At 42.5% G+C, this 20126-nt stretch overlaps 1 protein-coding gene across 2 annotated transcripts in view; it reads left to right on the top strand.

Moving 5' to 3' along the window:
- The first annotated feature begins 5844 nt into the window (after positions 1-5844).
- FEZ2 (fasciculation and elongation protein zeta 2) overlaps positions 5845-20126 on the top strand; it is a 36872-nt gene continuing 22590 nt past the window's right edge. For both annotated transcript variants that reach the window (XM_080686664.1, XM_080686665.1), the window contains exons 1-4: positions 5845-6132; positions 10910-11018; positions 17717-17833; positions 19878-20019. In XM_080686664.1, the coding sequence (XP_080542790.1) occupies positions 5879-6132; positions 10910-11018; positions 17717-17833; positions 19878-20019 (622 nt within the window). In that variant the 5' untranslated portion in view covers positions 5845-5878. The remainder of the gene's footprint in view (positions 6133-10909; positions 11019-17716; positions 17834-19877; positions 20020-20126) is intronic.

Below are 20126 nucleotides of genomic sequence, written 5' to 3' on the forward strand. Positions count from 1 at the left end.
GTTACAAACTCCTCTGAACTGCCTGCATCTCTTTCTTTCTGTGAACCTCGTGGAGCCTCTATTTATGCCACCTCGTCTCCTGAATGCGCCCTTTCAATCTCCCTTCTGACAGCTTATCCTGTGCTCTGTAGAGCTTTCTTATTTTTCCACTCATTCCTCCCCCAATTCAATGGGAAGTGGTCTTACTGTTTTCCTTTATTTCTTTTCTTCATTTTTTGTCCCTGTGTGGGTCAGAGATTTCCCATCTCCACTGAATTTCTTCTCCTCGGAATTAGACCTTCAAACTCAACTCTTCAAATGGTAACAGGCTATTATATTAAATCTTTTATTACTCTCTAGTGAAGTTAATTTGTATAATTGCAGTATAAGATACAGTAAAATAGGAGAGATAATTAACAAGTTAATAATTCATCAACAATTACTATGCATAGCACATGAACTAATTTTAAATGTCTGATTTGAATCCACTTTTAAGGAGATCCAAATGTTAAATAAGCAGGGCACATCTCTATAGGTCCATTCTAATAAGTGATTCATTAAAGTCACACCTGTTTGGAAGAATTGTGGCTAAATATACATCACTTGAAAGTTACCGTTTTAACAATTTTCAAGTGTACTGGGGCATTAAATACATTCACATTATGTGCAACCAGCACCCACCTCCCAAACAGAAACTCAGTACCCATGAAACACTCCCCATGTCCTTCCCCCCCAGCCCTTGGCAATCACCATTCTACTTTCCATCGCCATGATTTTGACTACTCAGGTACCTCAAATAACTGGAATTACACAGTACTTGTCCCTTTGTGTCTGGTTTCACTTAGCATAATGTCTTCAAGGTTCATCTATATAGTAGCATCTGTCAGAATTTCACTCCCTTTTAAGGTAGAATAATATTCCATGTATGCATATGGCACATTTTGCTTATCTGTTGATGGACATATGGGTTGTTTCCATTTTTTGGTTCTATAGCCACACCTTTTGAAAAATAATTGAGTTATAATTTACATGCAATAAAATGCACTTGTTTTAAGCTTATCGTTTGATAAATGTATACACCTACATAGTCACTGTCATAATCAAGTTATAGAGTATTTCTATTACAGGCCTCCAGAAGTTTCCCTCGTCTCCTTCCACAGTTAACTCTACTACCCCAAACCTTCACATGCGCCGGGTACCACCGAACTGCTTTCTGTAAACTATAGATTAGTTTTCAGGCCTTATTAGACCTGAAGGCTCTAGGTCAATAATGAGACAAAGAATGCAGAATGAAGGTACATACAATATGTACTTATAGTCCTAAAGGAAGCAAGAAAATTATCCTACAATTTTTCACACTCAGAGCAGCCTCTTCCTCTTGTTTCTTGAAAAAACTTTCCACATTTGTTCTTTGTTCCGTCATAATATGAATAGTAAGGACATGCAGTGCTGACCATCATAGAAAAAAAGAGAACATAGAGGGTTTCACCATCCCAAGATGCCTTGGCACATAGAACACTGAAAGTCTGCAAAAAAGAAAATAATAGATAAAATTTGGTGTATTCAATTCTGCACGCTCTTAATTTCAGATGAGAAAATTAAGAATATGCCAAAGCAGGAATTTAGGCTGTTCAGAGTGTTCACTGCTGCTTTCCATGAGAGCGTCCTTGAAGGTTACATTGTTAGAACTATCCTAACGTTAGGTAAGTGGCTCCTGCTAAAAGTTGTTTCTGTTCATCTTTCCGAGACCAGCATTTGACACCTAGAACGCAGCCAGGCCCGTGTGTGGCAGTGTCTCCCCCTCCCAGCTGTTCTGATACCTTGTAAGGGTGAGGCCATGGCCCGTGGGTCACCTGGCTACGCCCCTGGGTGGCCTGGCACCGCTTCTGCTCAGGATGGTTCCACCTAATCATGACCCTGATCTGATCGTTAAAATGAAGATTCATCCCCATCAAACTTGCATAATTAGGATTAACTATTCTTTACAAATACAAGCTAAGTTGTGATCTCTGACTATGCTAGTTTCTTGATTTTTTTTTGAAATGAGATAAATGGGAAGATAGCGCCCTTTCTTTTTTGTCAAGCAAGCCACCGATCCTTAAATTCTTAACTCACCATGTGGATTTCTAGATTCTTTTTGTTTTTGTTTCATCAGCTCTTTGTATAGCCCTAATCATTGAATAAAATTAGTTATTAGCTTAGCTTTTCTCAAGAAATTTTCACTCGTGTGCCTCATCATTGTCTTACTATTGCTTTATAAGGCTTTCCACATTCACTGTATGTGATACTTCGACAGATATTTTTCTGGTCCTGTATTCAGTAGTTAATTTATTTTTTTGCAGTTGTAATATTTTCTGATTATTTATACCCTTAGATGGTCTATATGCTGAATAATGTACTTTTCCATTTTTGGTTACTTAACTGTCACTGTGATATACTATATATGTGGAAAATTTAAATACATTGTTAAACAAGAGAACTTTTCCCATCTAAATGATTAATATGAACATAATGCTCAAGGGCTAGGAAGCACTCTTTAAAAGTAATTTATATTCTTTTTCTAATTTTAAACCAAGTGCTGAAAATTAATTCTATAGGTTAACTTTTCTAAATATATGAGTGAGCAAACATGTTTACACCTTCTTTCATCTCTTCTCTAGGAGTTGGTGGGAAGTAAAGGTCTGAAATAAATAGATTTGGTAGGACAAATTAGTAGAATCCGGCTGTGTGAGGTATACTGAAGTGTGTGTTGATGGACTGACCCAAGCAGGTGAGGCCAGGCCGGCAGGAAGCCTGTGGCTTTGCCAGATCGGCTGCAATGTTAGGAAGCTAGACTTTGGTGATGGGAAGGAGAGCTGCTGGAAAGTCAGGTAAGGTTGCTGACAGGAAATATTAAGTGAAGGGGTTTAGGGAATAGTAAGTGAGAGCTGGATTCTCTTCAAAAAGCAGTTCGACTCAGGTACCAGGAGCTAAAGGAGAGGGTGCGCATACGGAAATGGGGCCACAGCCTGGGGGGACGTGGTCGATGGTTGTCCTGGAAGCTGTGGGGCAACTTGCAGTTTCCGGGTGCCATGTGGGAGGAGAGGCGTGTGGAAGGCATTGAAGGGAAATGTTGCTACGTTATAATTTACCTGGTGACAAGCATCCTACAATTTAAACTGTTTTCTCCTGTTACTCTTTCATGTTTACAGTAATTATTTAAAATCTACAAAAGCACCAATTAACAATTTGTTTCACACCATAGTTTCTTGCTAATCTCATCACTATCCCCACAAAGTAGTATAATCAGTTTCCTCATAGGCATCTTCCTTTGGAGGACTTTTATAGATTGTGTTGAGCGCCCAGATTACTATAGGTGTGCAAAAATAAATTGACTAAGAAAAGTGATTTAAATCTTGTGTTTTGAAATGGTGTATTCATAATTAAAAAAACAAATCCTCGCCGAAACCGGTTTGGCTCAGTGGATAGAGCGTCGGCCTGCGGACTGAAAGGTCCCGGGTTCGATTCCGGTCAAGGGCATGTACCTTGGTTGCGGGCACATCCTCAGTGGAAGGTGTGCAGGAGGCAGCTGATCGATGTTTCTCTCTCATCGATGTTTCTAGCTCTCTATCCCTCTCCCTTCCTCTCTGTGAAATATCAATAAAATATATTAAAAAAAAAACACAAAAAAAACAAATCCTCACCCAAGGATATGTTTGTATTGACTTGAGAGAGAAAGAGAGAGAGAGAGAGAGAGAGAGAGAGAGAGAGAGAGAGAAAGAGAGAGAGAGAAACATCAATCTGAGAGAGAAACATCAATCGGTTGCCTCCCGTACATGCCCCCACCCGGGATCGAACCTACAACTCAGGTATGTGCCCTGACAGGGAATTGAACCTGAAGCCTTTTGGGATGCTGAACAATGCTCCAACCAACTGAGCCACCTGGCCAGGGTTGCAATGGAATATTCAAAGTGTCTGGGATGATATCAAGTAATTTGAATTTAATTAAAAGTAAAAAGCATTCTATGTGGAAATTTTCACTAAAATAAAATCCTGAGGCCACTAAAGCTAAACCAGTAGCAATTTATGTGTACTAGTAAACATATGGAAAATTTGAGTGTTACATGTGAGTCCTAAGAGTAAGTAATTTTCATTTCCACTAACACATACCGCACAGACAAATGGAGATACCAGTAAGGAAAAAAACCCACAATTTTGCTTTAGCTGTGTACCTAATTAGGAGAGTCTGAGTCACTTCGATACGTTTCCTAACTGTGTGTGTGTAAATACATAGAGAAAAATAGATCTTTGACACTTTTAGACTAGAGCATCACTTTTGAGTAATGTTCAGACAGGTGAGTATCAGCTAAGCTAGAATATTTTCGCGTCAACCCCAAACCTATTAGCCATCGGGTAATTAGTTCTAGCTGCTGGCCAAGCAGAGCACAACATCTGCTCATGAAAATAGAGAGGGAACAATGTTGCCTTTAAATAATTATCAACAGTTTCTTAGGCTCAGTCATAGATGTATTTTGTTTAATATGGAACAAATCATTGAAATAAGAGACAACATTCTTTGGCATAGTAAATAGGAAATTTTGGTATTAACATGTATTCTTGAGGATAGGTTTCCAAGACATGGACAAAGCATACTGAGGAAATCTTATATTATTAACTACAGATTTATTTTTTAAAATATAAATTCATCTTTTATGATTCAGCTACTTCCCACTTCCTAAATGAAGTATGTGATTACTACAGTCCAAAGATATAACTCCGGTCAACCCCGTTAGCCGTAGACCAGCTCAAACCATTCTGTTTGACAAGACCCAGAACCAGAGTTTAAACCTTGGATACGAACTCTTGTGAACCCTTAAAGTGCTACCTGTTAAAACCCCACCCCAAATCTTGGATCAGACAGATTTGAGCCTTACCTCCAGTCTTCTTGCAATCAACTGACAAATAAAGCTCCATTCTTTTCTCTAGTGCCACAGTATTGGCTACTATGTGCTTCAGGCAGCAGATCCTGTCAGGTAACAGTCCTAGGTATATATTGCCTCTATCACACTCCCTTATAATCACACTTACTTTTCTCCCCATTTTCTTTTATTATGGCAATATACACATGACATAATATTACCATCTCAACCATTTCAAGTATACAACTCAGGGTATTAAGTACATTCATATTTTTGTGCAACCATCCATCTCCATAATTCTTTCCTTCTTGCAAAATTTAAACTATATGCCCCTTAATTAGTAACTCTCCAGTCCCATTCACACCTTTTATTTCGTATAAATGGTTTCCTTTGGTCTTATCACTACAACTACATTGTAAACCTCTTGTAAGGAGCAGCTGTGTATTACTTATGTAACATACAGGTATGGTACTTACTGTCAGGCACTGTTCTAAGTGCTTTGCAAATATTAACTTACATAATTATTCATTTTTGCATGTTCCAGAGGGTCTAGCACGAGCTTTGCACGTGGGAGACCTTAGGTATTTGTGGAATGCATTTCGGTATCACTTAAGCATTTCCAACTGACTCGGCCTGTTATTCTGGTTGGAAAGATACAAAAGGAGCAGGTTACCCACTTGTGCATAATCTGACGCTAGGTCGCAAGTTTAAAGAAGCTCTTTATTTTAGCCTCATTTAGCCAGGTATCACTAAGGGAAGCTAAGAGGGAAGCTATTTCTGAATCACAGAGACTACACGAAGTGACTTAATGCAGTTAAGGTTATCCTTTCTATGGGGACCCACGGTCCATCCCGCGAAGATTCTGCAAAGACCCCAGGCCAAGCGGCCCAGGACAGACCCAAGCTTCCGCGCCTGGAGGGGCGGGGCCCGCGGGCGGGGCGGGGTTCCGAGGGCGGGGCCCGAGGACGGGGCGGGGCGGCGCGCGTCCGCACCGGGCGGCGATGGCGGCGGACGGCGACTGGCAGGATTTCTATGAGTTCCAGGAGCCGGCCCGCAGCCCCCAGGGCCAGGAGAACTATAACGCGGGCCCCGAGGCCGGGGCCGGGCCGGGCGGGGCAGGCGGCGGCTTTCCGGCGCTGGCCCGCAGCTTGGAGGAGAAGCTGAGCCTGTGTTTCCGCCCCTCGGGTCCGGGCGCCGAGCCCCCGAGGGCGGCTGTGCGGCCCATCACCGAGTGCAGCCTCCTGCAAGGGGACGAGTGAGTGCGGGCCCGGGCCGGGAGCGGGCGGGAGCCTCCCCTGCCCCTCGCCCCGTCCGCCGGCCCTGGGTCCGCTGCCCGGCGGGACCCCGGCGGCAGGCCCCGCCCCGCGCCCTCCTTCCGTCTCCTTGGGCCTCGAGTCCCGCCCCTCCCTGCTCGCCCTCCTCCCTCCCTGGGGCTCGGCCTCTGCTTGCCGGCGATTTAAATCCCCTGCGGCCTCGTTCCCCACCCTAAACCTCCGCCGCCGCCTCCTGCCTCGAAACCAGCCCAGTTTGGCTTAGGCGGAATCTCCTTGTAGAGCCCGTCGTTAGAGGCAGCACCTCCTCGGGCACAGGTGTAGCCATTCATTCATTCAACTAGCAGTTACGGAGTCCGTTAAATGCCGAGGCTGCTTCGCACTGGGCATACCAACCCTCGCACGCAGGGCACAACCGAGGCTGGGAGCTAGATTTGTAAACAGATATTTGTCTGAGTGTGACACATGCACTAATGGGTAGATGTAGAAAATTTAGGAGATTTAAAAGTGTGCGTGTGTGTGTGTGTGTGTGTGTGGTGGGGAGTCAGGAAAGACTTGATAGAGAAAGAAATGGGAAAATTGGATCCTGATGGGAGTGGGAGTTTGCTTGGCAGGTGAAGAAAGGTTTAGCATTCTAGCTCGAGGGTGCATCACGTGCAAAGGTACCAATGTTGCAGCAGCATTTAAGCCACAGCAATTTATTGGGTCCACCTGACAGCCCAGGTATGGTGCAGGCTTCCACAGAAGCAAAAAGGAAGAGCTGTGGTTATGAATAGCTGGGATCTTCCATTCTGGTGGGGAAAACCAGTACATAAATAAGGAATTATTACCGAATTATATAAGTGTAATGATGAGGAATTCACAGGGTCTTATGAGAGCTGGGAGAAGGAAGGGATAGAATTCCTGGGGGCACTTTAACCACTTTGAATCCCAATTATAATTTGTTTAAATAAGGATTGCAATTATGTACCACGGGACCAAAAGGGGGTTAAAAATGGCGAGAGCGAGAAAACTTCAGCAAACTGTAATAATGTCAGGGAGAGGCGCCCCTGGAGAGGCTGAGGGTGAAATCACTGGAGTGAATAACTGAGGACGTGGGTGTGGATGGGTGGGATGGAGAGAATAGAGTTTAGGGAAGAATCCTCATGAGATAAAGCTCCATGGGCTTAGAAAGGGGCTTCTAGCTTGATGATCTTTCCTCTTTGAGGCAGATTATCAGGAATAAGGTAGGAAGCTTGAGAGGGGGGTTGGGAATGGGTGCCTGTAAGCATGACTTAGCAGTGGTTTGCGCCCAGCTGTATTTGGAGACTATATCTCGTAATTTTACCTGTGTACAGTGCCCAGGTGTAGAGGGAGGAATTTATGATTAGATGTTGTACACAAAGATATGCACTCAGTGGCAATATATGACATTTAAGAAATTCTATTCCCAAAAAGGAGATAGTATTAAGTGTGTGTGTGTGTATGTATACCTGTCTATCTGTAATATAATATGTATATATATGAATCACTAGACTCAGGACATATTCTGGATTTAAAAATTATATTATGAGTTTGGGTTTATCAAGAGTAACTTCTCAAAACAGATTAGTGGTTTGTACACAGATAGTTAAAGTTCCTTATTTTTGTTTCACCTGTACTGTCTGGAAAGTAGTGTATTTTAGCCTTTGCTTAAATCTTAGGATGATGTAAAACTTAAAAACAACTTTTGTTACTCTTGAAAATGGTTTTCAGTAGATGATATCTTGGCAATGTGTGTGGCTTGCTTTAGGAATGCATGAGGAATCTCTCTTTTCCAGGGACTGGGCTGGTTACTCTCATTGTCCCCTTTCTATCGCATACATCTGCTTTGCATTGCTGTTAGAGTCCATTTCATGCTCCTTTCACCAGAGAGCTGAGAATTCTTTCACTCAGATACTGCCTTGAATATCTTCGGGCATGTTATTGAACTTTTCTGAGTCCCAGTTTTAGTTTTGGTTAAATACAGGGATTGTACTTATCTGCTAAGGCAGTGGTCGGCAAACTCATTAGTCAACAGAGCCAAATATCAACAGTACAACGATTGAATTTCTTTTGAGAGCCGAAAACCGACTTCTGCGCATGGGCCACGAAGTTTCAATCGCACTGTACGTGTGTGCCCACATGTGGTATTTTGTGGACGAGCCACACTCAAGGGGCCAAAGAGCCGCATGTGGCTCGCGAGCCGCAGTTTGCCGACCACTGTGCTAAGGCTTTACATTGGAAGGGTCTCCTTTTTTTTTTTTTTTTAAATATATATTTTATTGATTTTTTTACAGAGAGGAAGGGAGAGAGAGAGAAATATCGAACAGCTGCCTTCTGCACACCTCCCACTGGGGATGTGCTCACAACCAAGGTACATGCCCTTGACCGGAACCGAACCTGGGACCCTTCGGTCCGCAGGCCGACGCTCCATCCACTGAGCCAAACCAGTTAGGGCTGGAAGGGTCTCTTGTAGGATTCCGTGTGGTGGGACTTTGACCTTGGAAAGAGCTGTCTCGCCCGTTGTTTATGACTGCTCGTAATACTTGACGATAAGGATGAAGGCAAGTCCTGTCCTAACTGGAGAATTCTAGAAATCTTGCACTTCAGTGGGCCCGCCCTACTTCCTTCCAACTACAATTGTTCTGACCTTGGTGGCGATAGGGGACTATTGATTGTCCTGCCCCTTGTGGACAGATCAAATTCAGTCACAGTTACTTTTGCTAGGTGAGTATTCCAGTCCACTTGTCCTTTTATCACAGCCTCATGTATGTGAAGGGGCAAACAAGCAGTCCCCCAAAACTCTGGACTTTCTTCACCTTCTAGATTGAATATCCTACTGAGGTTTCTGACCAGGGTTAGGTATATACTCAGTGATTCAGTATTTGAAAATCTCGTACCCAGGAAGGTGTGGGCCTCAAACCCAGCAAATTTCACAGTCCAGAGGGTTGCTTCCAGTTTGAGCATGTTGGCAGGAGAGGAGATTATGATTCCAACAGAGAGGGGGATAGGAATGAACCAAGCATATGGGAGATCTGCTGGATAAACAGACCATTTTTCCAGAGCCTTTGGGTTTACATTTTCAATGAGGCTAATGTGAGTTCCAAAGCCAAAAACATCATGTTGGTATTTTATGGTTTTGGCAGTTGTGGTCCGATTGCTTCATCTCTTTAGCACCAAACCCCAATGCGTTAAATCAAGCATGTTGCTGCTTTATTTTGAAGCTTGTGTTCTTATTTCTAGGCCTCTAGGGGTCTTGCTTTTGTATCCTAATGGCTCACACACTTGTAAAGAACCCCCACCTAATTATGTCATGGCTTATTCACAGTTAGATACCCATTATAAATTTTAGGGTGTTTTTTCTTTAAGACATGTATGTGCATACCTCTAGCTGGCAAGTAGCTTATAGATGTAATGTTTAATTTCAACTAAATTTCATGTCATTTATATCTCCAAAGTCAATGTTTTTTCATACAAGGTCATGTTTTATTATGCTGGTTATTACCTTGGTACCGAAACCTGCATTTTGGTCGTGAAATTGGAGTTTGCTGTCCTTATCTAGTGTGCTTTGGGACTCAATACAACTCATTTAAAGCAGGGGTCCTCAAACTTTTTCAACAGGGGTCCAGTTCACTGTCCCTCAGACCGTTGGAGGGCCGGACTATAGTTTAAAAAAAAAAAACTATGAACAAATTCCTATGCGCACTGCGGGCCCAGGACGAGACGGCCGCTAAGCAGAACAGGCAGCGGCACCCGGCGGGCCGGATAAATGTCCTTGGTGGGCCGCATGTGGCCCGCGGGCCGTAGTTTGAGGACGCCTGGTTAGAGTAATTGAGCTGGAAGGAATGTCTGTGTTTCTTGTTCAAGCCTCTCATTTTATAGAAGGGAGGCTAATACAGAGCCGTTAAAGGACATGGCCAAAGACTCGTTTGAGGAAATGGAGACCAGAGTCTATGTTTTCCTGAATATCAGTCAAGTGCTCTATTGCCTCCCACAAGTGCTGCGTGAGGTGGGGTAACTGCACTGTGTAGCACCTGTGTGTATTCTATTTGAACTCCCTTTCTTTCCCCTTTCATTTTATCAGTTTTAGACCTTAGTCTATTATATTACAAATTAGATATTCAACCCTGATCTAACATTACAACCGAATCCTTTTTCCTAGAAGGGATAACAGATCTGCTAGAGAGATTATTTACTCTATGGAATAGTCTATATTGTTTGAAACTTGTAGAAAATTAAAGCACAGTGTATTTACTACCAGGCTGGGTTCTTCATAATACTGGCTTTTTAAAATATTGGTTTGACAGAGAGAGAAAGAGAGAGAAAAACATCGATTGGTTGCCTCCTGCATGTGCCCTGCCTGGGGATCGAACCCACAACCTTCTGGTGCAGGGGGCGACGCTCCATCCAACTAAGCCACACAGGCCAGGGCAGTATTGCTTTTGCGAAGTGAGTGAGTTAATATGTAAGTTGTTTAGAATAGTGTCTGGCACATGTTACCATGGAAAGTGTCAGTTATCAGCCTGGGAGCGTTTTCCATTTCACTCCACCTTCCCTCAGGACTTCTTGTCAGCCAATCACATGTTTTTCATTTAGTCTTATTTAGGATGCTCTACTTTGTTGATGTTTTTCTGAGAAACAGTGGGCCTTTTTTTTTCTTTGATATTTTTTGTTTTTCTTTCACGGTGGTACTGGATATTTATTTAATAAAAGACATACAGAATACTAACTTCCATTGACTGTAGTTTTCTTCTTTTTAAGGATTTGGAACGCCCTGACCGATAATTACGGAAACGTAATGCCTGTGGACTGGAAGTCATCCCATACCAGGACCTTGCACTTGCTCACTCTGAACCTCTCGGAAAAAGAGGTGAATTGGGAATTGGGCCAGTAGTTTCTTTTTCTAAAAAATATATTTTATTGATTGTTTACAGAGAGGAAGGAAGAGGGATAGAGAGTTAGAAACATCGATGAGAGAGAAACATCGATCAGCTGCCTCCTGCACACCTCCCACTGGGGATGTGCCCGCAACCAAGTTATGTGCCCTTGACCGGAATCGAACCTGGGACCTTTCAGTCCGCAGGCCGACGCTCTATCCACTGAGCCAAACCGGTTTTGGCCAATAGTTTCTTAATAACTGAGTCTGATAATGGAACTAACAAGGAGCATTTCTATTGAACCAGCATTCATGAGTGGCCTCTTATTTCCAAGCAATTGGACTGGCCCTCTATTGCCACAAACCACTTATTAACACATCCTCCACATCTTCCCCAGCACACACTCCCTTTTTTATGTTTAGCTAAATTTTCATCACCTGTGTATGAACATCAATAACCAGCCTGTTTTTTTCCCCCACCTTTAACACAATTTTGATTAGCTGAGAACACTCAGTGGGAATCCTAGCCTTTGGTTTAATACACAATCATGTGCTACTTAGTGATGGGGATGCATTCTGAGAAATGTGTTGTTAGATTTCCTTGTCGTGTGAACATCATAGAATGCCCTCACACACACCTGTATGGTATAGCTTACTGCACACCTTTGCTCTGATTAAATCCAGCACAAGAGAAAATGTTGTAATTAAGAGACACAAGAAACATGACATGTATGAGGTATAACCTGGCACACTGATTTACAGCAAACTTTTTTTTATAATTAGAATATATTCTAAAATAATGATAAAAAGTATACTGCAGTAAATATGTAAACCAGTATCGGAGTTGTTTATTATCATAATCAGGTAATAGTACAGATCATAATTATATGTGCTGTATTTTTATACAGCTGGCGGCACAGTAGGCTTCTTTACACCAGCATCTCCACAAACACCTGAGTAATGCGTCACTAGGCAACAGGGATTTTTCAGTTGTATTATAATCTTAGGGGACCACTCTGGTCTATGTGGTCAGTTGTTGACCCAAACATTGTTATGTGGCACATGACTGTATTGAGGTACTGGAATATCAACGGAGTTGACTTTTTGATGAATTTAATGACTTGCTTGTTGTTCAAAGGCTATGTACTGGGGAGATTGGGGAACTTTTGAAAGACATTTCAGTTCTGGGCTTTTAAATGTGTTCTTGGCTAACTGAGGTTGCTGTGTTTGCTTGGTGTTATAAAGTGAAGATGCCTGAGGAAGGAAAATGAGCACAGGTGATAAGGCAGCAAGGGGGACAGAAGAGGGAAGATAATTGCTTTAAGTGGAAAATCACAGTGTTGTTTAAGCTGAGGAGAAACGTAGCTAAATTATGTCAGTTTCAGGGCTGGCTGTTTAAGTTCCTCATCAAAGAGCAGTGCAAATCCAGGCCGGATATTTTGGCGTGCTCTTATTTCATTAGCGTATTTGTGCAGTTATTGGGAGCTTAATGCAGCAAGCCCGTCAGTATGTTAAATAGTATTAAGGTTTTGTGAAAATGGTTTTCTTAAACATGTGATTCAGAAGAGCTTGCTGCCCAGTATTTTCTAGTAAAATACAGAGTTCTAGTAAAATACTTCCCAGTTTTCAGGTAGATGTAGAATTCTTACTGTTTGTGCTAATTATTGACCCCATTAAGCTGTTTCACAGACTGACCTGACATACGTGTAATGAAAAGGAATGCAACCAAATATCTTATGCTCTGTTTTCTGTTTATTTAGAACCGAGCTATCATTTTGGACTTAGTTCCAAGTTTCCCTTCCTCTCTGAAGCTTCCTATTACTGATGTAGCTTTTGCTGACCTCATGGAATTATGATTTTAGACTCGAAAGGGACTTGAAAGAACACTTAATCCAACCTCTCACTTGGGGGGAATCCCCATCTGCAGCATGTCTGACAGATGGTCAGTTAGCCATGGCCTGAATCCTTGTACAGAAGGCAAATGTGCTCCTCTCTGTGGGAATCTGTTACAATTGTGGGGTGTGAAAACCCTACAGAACTTATTGGTCCCATAGAAATTTAGCCGCATTGTCTCCTAGGTGCTAATCCCCACAGACTCTGCTCATGTCTCAAATCACTATTGTGTTTCCTTATTAACCATACTAGAGGCCCGGTGCACAGATTCGTGCACCAGTGGGGTCCCTGGGCCTGGCCTGCACCCTCTTGCAATCCGGGACCCCTCTGGGGGTGTCAGAGAGCCGGTTTCGGCCTGATTCCTGCAAGCCAGGCTGAGGGACCCCACTGGTGCACAAATCCGTGCACCGGGCCTCTAGTATGCATATGAGATCTTTGGTTAATCTCTTGCCGCCCTCCCCACTTCCGAGATTCATCAATCTGTTCCATGTTTCCATGCCTGTGGTTTCTGCTCCTGCGTTGAGCATCTGCCCCCTGGTGGTCAGTGCGCATCATAGCTCCCGGCCAGTCGGCTGGCCGCTTAGGCTTTTATATATACAGTAGGTCCTCGGGTTATGTCAGAGATCCATTCCCACAGCACGATGTAACATGATTTTCGCTGTAAGTTGGAACCCACCTACATAAGCACTTATGTCACTCACATGGAGCACATACACAGCAGTAATGAAGTGAAACAGTAAAAAAAATTTAAAAGACAGATAATTCCTGACCTTTACTTGTGGTAAATAAATAATAAAAAACATAAAGCACATATGTACATACATCGAAATGACGGAACTTTTTTATATATATAAATAAATGGGAGATGGTGACGTAACCATGAAACGACATCGAGTCTGACGTAACCCGAGGACTGCCTGTATAGATGCCTCTGGGCTGTCACGTGACCTCCTCGTGGTGTCTTTGTCTCTTGAGTAACTACCACTGTGCCTGGCATGTCGTCAGCACTAAGACAAGTGTTGGTTTACCTCCTGGAAGCATTCTTTGGATTATTCCAATTGTAAAGGAAGGCCCATAGGAAATTATTTTGACAAAGGGAGAAGAAATTTGCTGGATCTTTAGGCATCTAGTACAGTCCAAATTCTTCTATGGGCACATTATTTTCCATTTGAGGCAGCTTCCTTTTCATAGAGGGATACAGCACCACCAGCTCTAACCCTGGCACTGAAGGAGTGATATTTGGCATGCTTGGCGAAGAGAAGGCACGTTGATGCCGAATGGGAGAGTGAATAATGATACCCATGAAAGACAAGGTTAGCTCTCAAAGTCCAAAAGGGATTCCAGCCCTTAACATGTGTCATCTCTGTGTGGAGTGGGCTTGGCTCCCTTTCTGGAATGATGATCTGGGATCATTATTTCTGTTGTCATGGAAATTTGTTCTTATGGTTTACTGGTATCACTCACATGTTTTGGCAATAGCTGTAAGCTTATTCTAAATACAGGGACTTCTTGATCATGCTTATATATAGAATGCTTCTGAGTCATTTGCCTTAGGAACATCTGTGCCATCCTTCCCCCACCATGAATATTTTTTCAAGGACTTCAGCTTTGTTTATGCACCTTTCTATCTTTAAGACTAGAAACAGTAAGAAGATAATAATCTTCCTTAGGAGTAATTTTCAAATTAAAACTTTCCTTTGCTTATAAGGGGCAACTTATCTATAAGGGGAAAAATAAAACTGTGGTCTTCAAGTTACAACATAGAACAGTGATGGGAGGGAGGCAGCTGTTACAATTTAAAGGTCAGTGAAGGTAATTGTTATGTCTACTCCATATCATCCATATGCCGTTGTGATCACACTATGGAATTTTTCATCTCCATGTCTCCAGTTTTGAAATCAAACATCCTTTCTCATCAAGAGCCTAATCTCTTGACCAAGTATGTCTAGCTCAAAGGCTAACATGGGCCAAATAAACGAGGCATGCAGTCCACGGGCTGCGAGTTTGACATGCTTGCTCTTGACCTTCTTACTTAAAAGGATAACTATTATAGCTTAAAAAGTAAACTAGAACTGTAGGACTTAACATGGAAAAGCACCCTCTGCCCTACTTACCCCATATTTGGTTCCCACTTACCAGAGGCAACCACTTTCAGCTACTTCACCTATTTCTTCTAACAGATAACATATCATTTTATTTGATTTTTCAATTCCCAGAGGGTGAGGGTTTAGCTGTCTCATAGTCTTCCCTCTAACCCCAACACCATAGCCCTCATAAAAATTTACCTTTCCCCTTTCTTCCCAATATATTTATATCAAAACATTGGGTTAAATTAATTGCCATTTATATTGATTATTTAAATATTTACAGGTGACCCATTTTACTCTACATTATGATTAAATTTTCATTTGTAATTTTTTTCTTAGGGTAATTTCAGTTGCCTTTTTGTGATTTATTTAGGTTATCAGTAGCTCACTAATTCAGCCTCAACAAAGCCATAAAAGTAATTTTAGTAATTGAAATACACTAGACAATCTACCGATCTCTCTTTCCTCTCTCTTAATGCTTTTCTTGATGCCCTCAGCATTTAACCATTCTAATCTGAACTAGTTACTCTAGTTTAGCTTCACAGCCATCATTCTGGGATCTTCACTATCATTACAGGAATTCCCTTCACCTCTTTCATGTATTAGATCCCATGACTCCTTCCTTTTTGGTTTTCCTCCTAGTTTTCATGGAGCATGTTCTGCAGTAGCTTTCTGAGAAAGGGTACATGAGAAGTCAATTTTTTGAGAACTTGAATGTCTGAAAATTTATTCTAAATTCTTACCTAGTTGTTTAGCTGGGATTCTAGGGTGGAATTAATTGAAATGCAGAAATTATATTCATTGTTTTCTAGCTTCTGTTGTTGCTGTTGAGAATTGAAGTGACATTTGATACCTGGTCCTTTTAATGTGACGGTTTTCCCCCCCTGGAAGCTTTAGGTTCTTTTTCTCACAGTGTTCTGAACTTCACAATGATATGCAGAAGGCCGTGGCCAGGCCTCCTAGGCTGACGGTGCATTGAGACACAGAATGAGCAGGTGTGCCATCCCTGTGGTACAGCATAGAGCTGCAGTCTGTGGGAGTAGACAGAGCCTGGAGTGCTGACGCGCTGCTCTCCCAGCCTCAGGTTCTGCAGGGCAGCACACCTGCGTTCCTTTGCGTGCCTCACTGGCAGGTGTCTTACTCGGTGGGCTTTGTTCACCATTAAACTTCCCATGGTCCTGTTTGAGGAGCTGGGGAGGAAGCAGGGAGCTACAGTATTCAATTGTATCCTCAATTTTATGTGTATTCTCCGCACTAGTAAATAAAATAACTCTCCCAGGTAAAGCACTATTTTTAAAATTATGTGCCATCTGATAGAAACACATGGTTGCTTCTTACATAGTCCATTGCTGCCCATTTGTTCTTTGGGAACTCAGTGTGTGCTACTCCTTGAAGAATGGAGTTCTAATTTTGGGTCTTTCCTCATCTGAATAGTCATGTCATGTTACCTAGGTGACAGGTAGATGATCACGTGCGCATTTTAATCTGCTGAGTTTTCCGGGCAAGGTCTTTACAATGACTACCAGTACTAAACTCTAAGTCATTAGAAAAGGGGCTGTTTCTGTTGGTATGGACAGGGTTAAGGGACACCAACCAGGCCTGGTGTGATGCCCCAGGCTGCCAATAGCAAGCATACCGGCACCATTTGGCATGAAGAGTTCAAGAGGGAAAGGAGTTACCAGATGCTGGAGAGAGTAGCTGCTTGACAGGAGCTGCGGCCGTTGGTCTGGCAGCAAGGGAGACAGCAGTATAAATGCTCAGCCCTCGTCTTCCCATCTTCAGTCTCCTGCTCGTGTCTCCCAGTGGTCTTTAACCCCCTGGAAGCCCGAGGTCACGGGCATCCTCTGATGTAGTCCATAAAGGTCGGCCTCCTGGGGCACAGAGCAGTGTGGAAAATGGAGTGGGACAGTCTCCAACGCAGTTAGGTGTAAACATGTTTTGGAACCCAGAGATCCTCTTTTTTATTTGGGAGAAGAGATGTTCCGCTGAAAGGGCTAAGTGCTACCCTCATGGACAGTTCCTGCCTGTCAGGGAGTTGATCACTTAGGCCAGTGGTCGGCAAACTCATTAGTCAACAGAGCCAAATATCAACAGTACAACGATTGAAATTTCTTTTGAGAGCCACATTTTTTAAACTTCTTCTAATGCCACTTCTTCAAAATAGACTCGCCCAGGCCGTGGTATTTTGTGGAAGAGCCACACTCAAGGGGCCAAAGAGCCGCAGTTTGCCGACCACTGACTTAGGCTTTACTCTGAATGCTAGAAGTTAGTTTGCAAGTAACTATGTTTTCTGTGGAATGTTAATGTATACCCATCTTACTGTTAGGGTGTTAACTAAGTAACACTTGCTGTCTGCTCCGCATTTGCTGTCATTCTCTGCAGCTTCTAACTAATGCCCTATCCCTCTTTTTGTACTCATCAGTCAGCTCTGATAGCACCCACTCTCGTGGGAAAAACAGCTAAGTGTGTATCTGTGTTGGGCACTATGGGATGCTTGCAGTTTCATTACTTATTCTGTACTGCTCTCATTTGCGTTGGAGGGGAATTTGTAAAGCACTCCACTCACTGCCTGGCACAGAGCAACTGTGATAACTTCTCCCTTTGGAGGGGACGTTCTCAGCTGATGCTTCCTCTGCCATCGTCTTTACCCAGACCCTTTGACTGTTGTGATCTGAAGGTCCGGCCTTTAATCGTGGGTTCTTTTGCTTTTAGATAAGTGACAGCTTGCTCTTCGATACATCAGACGAGGAGGAGTTGAGAGAACAGCTGGATATGCACTCGATCATCGTCTCCTGTGTTAACGACGAGCCCCTCTTCACTGCAGATCAGGTACAGAGGAGAGATTCAAGCAAAGGGAAAGGGAACCTTGAGCTGAAACATGATTTGTTACTGTGGCAACAGGTGATGGGTTGTTGGAATTTACTTGTTTTTCCTATATTTCCTGCTTATGTAGCTTAATAGTTGGCTCCTCCACCGAGAGGAGAAGAAAGTCTCTGAACTCTGAAGCAAGTGGGGTTATAGGAGTTGGAAGATTTTCCAATATAGGCCATTTTCCAAGCTAAGCATTGTTAAAACAGGACAGCGAGTTACTAAGGGAGGGTTATTGCTTATACTGAAATCACAAAAAGTATTGTGATTTTATTTTTTCTTTAGATCTAGCCAGACATGGGTGATCTATAATATATCTGTTAGACATCATCTCGTTTCTCCCAAACCTGTACAAAATCACTGGATGGACATGTGTGCTCTGGAAAGCAGTGGGCATTATTCCTATGGAATGTGCTATAATGTCAGCCCTGTATTCATTTAGAACCAGTCGAATCAGCTCTCTCATTTTCTGAATACTCTTCCCACCTCTTTTGTGTTGTCAAAATGCGATGCAAGAACTGAAATAAACGTTCCATGGCCACTTGGACTGTGACTTCTACCACACTGTATTGTTAGGCTGGGAAAGCAAAGGCAGTCAAGAGATATATTATGGGAGTTCATTAAAAATGTGTCATCTTGATGCTCCTTAGTCATATTTGTGGTTGGATTGTTCTAGGCCTGGGGAGAGAGCGAGGTGCTTAAAAAGCAAGGAATAGGTTAGAGGGCTGAGTGGAGTTGATCGAGATATTCCAGGGAAACGTGACCCCGAGAATCATCGACTCCTCAGTCGTCATCTTGCATGCCACAGGCTTTCCCTGCTTTTAAGAGTTAGAGAAGCAGATTGCACAGCCTAGCTCAGTGCCTCCTCTTGCTGTTTTCAGGGCCTATTTTTGGAAAATATTCTTGCTAATTGACATACTTCCCACCTCCTTCAGGTTTACTTTTGTTCTTCCTTATTATAAGTGTTACATGTGGATTCACATTGTATTTTTTCTAATGTTTTATTTTAAATTCTTAGGTCTGTTTTTTTTCTAACAAGTGATTTTTCTGGTTTTTCTTACATTTTCTCTTGAGTTCTATCTTTTTCTCAACTTGTGGAATCTGGAACAGGACAAGATACTGTTGTAAAATTTGAGCAACATTGCTTATGACAGTAGACAATTGCTTAAATTAAGGCAGATATATTTCTTTTAAAAATACATTTTTATTGATTTCAGAGAGAGGAATGGAGAGAGAGAGATAGACATAACAATGATGAGAATCATTGATCAGTTGCCTCCTGCATGCAACCCAGGCATGTGCCCTGACCAGGAATCAAACTGTGACCTCCTGATTCATAGGTCGATGTACAATCACTGAGCCATGCCTACCCGGCAAGGCAGATATATTTCTGAAACTTTTCTGCTTTTGTGCAGCTTTCTTTTTTCTCTTTAATCTTTTGCATTTTAAGTAACTTTTGAATATCCCTTCACCTTCCATTGAATTAATATATGAAAATTTTTTCCTGCTGTTAAAGGAGAATTTTGCTGCTACAGAGGTAATTTCTGGCTTTATATGTAACTTTTTTATACGGTTGTATTTTCTAAATTTTATGTCAACTTGATGAATTGGCTTTAGATTGAGCACTTGCTTGTGGTAGGTGATGACTTTCCTGTCCTTTTCTTTTGTTTGACTGTAACTAGGGTCTGTTTCTGGCATGTCTGAAGTAAATGTGTTTGCAGCACCATTTCCCAGACATTGCAAGATCTGGCAGGGCCTCCTGAATCATGATGGGCACAGTAAATCATATCCTATTTGTATGTGTTCAGTATACCGTACTTTTGTGGATAAACTGGGTTCATCCTTACAATCAAAACGTGATTACTGAGAGTGCCCACTGCCGCGCACTGTTGATTAATGGAGAATTCAGTGCACTTCTGCTCGGGTGGCCTCACGTGAGCGCCGTGTTTCAGGAGGACCGTTGTCCGTGTACATGTGATTAACAGTGGCGTGTATATTTTGGAAGGTTATTGAAGAAATTGAGGAAATGATGCAGGAATCGCCTGACACGGAAGATGATGAAGCACTGACACAGTCAGATCGGCTTTCGATGCTCTCCCAGGAAATTCAAACTCTGAAGAGGTCTAGCACAAGCAGTTACGAAGAGAGTGAGAAACCCTCCTTAAATCAGTGCTCTTTGTGCTCTTTTGTATGTTTCACACGTGGTGTGGCTATCCCGGAAACCTTTGATTCTCAAGGCTGGGTTGCATGGCCT

This window comes from Plecotus auritus (assembly GCF_963455305.1).
Source record: "Plecotus auritus genome assembly, chromosome: 8".
NCBI lineage: Eukaryota > Metazoa > Chordata > Mammalia > Chiroptera > Vespertilionidae > Plecotus > Plecotus auritus.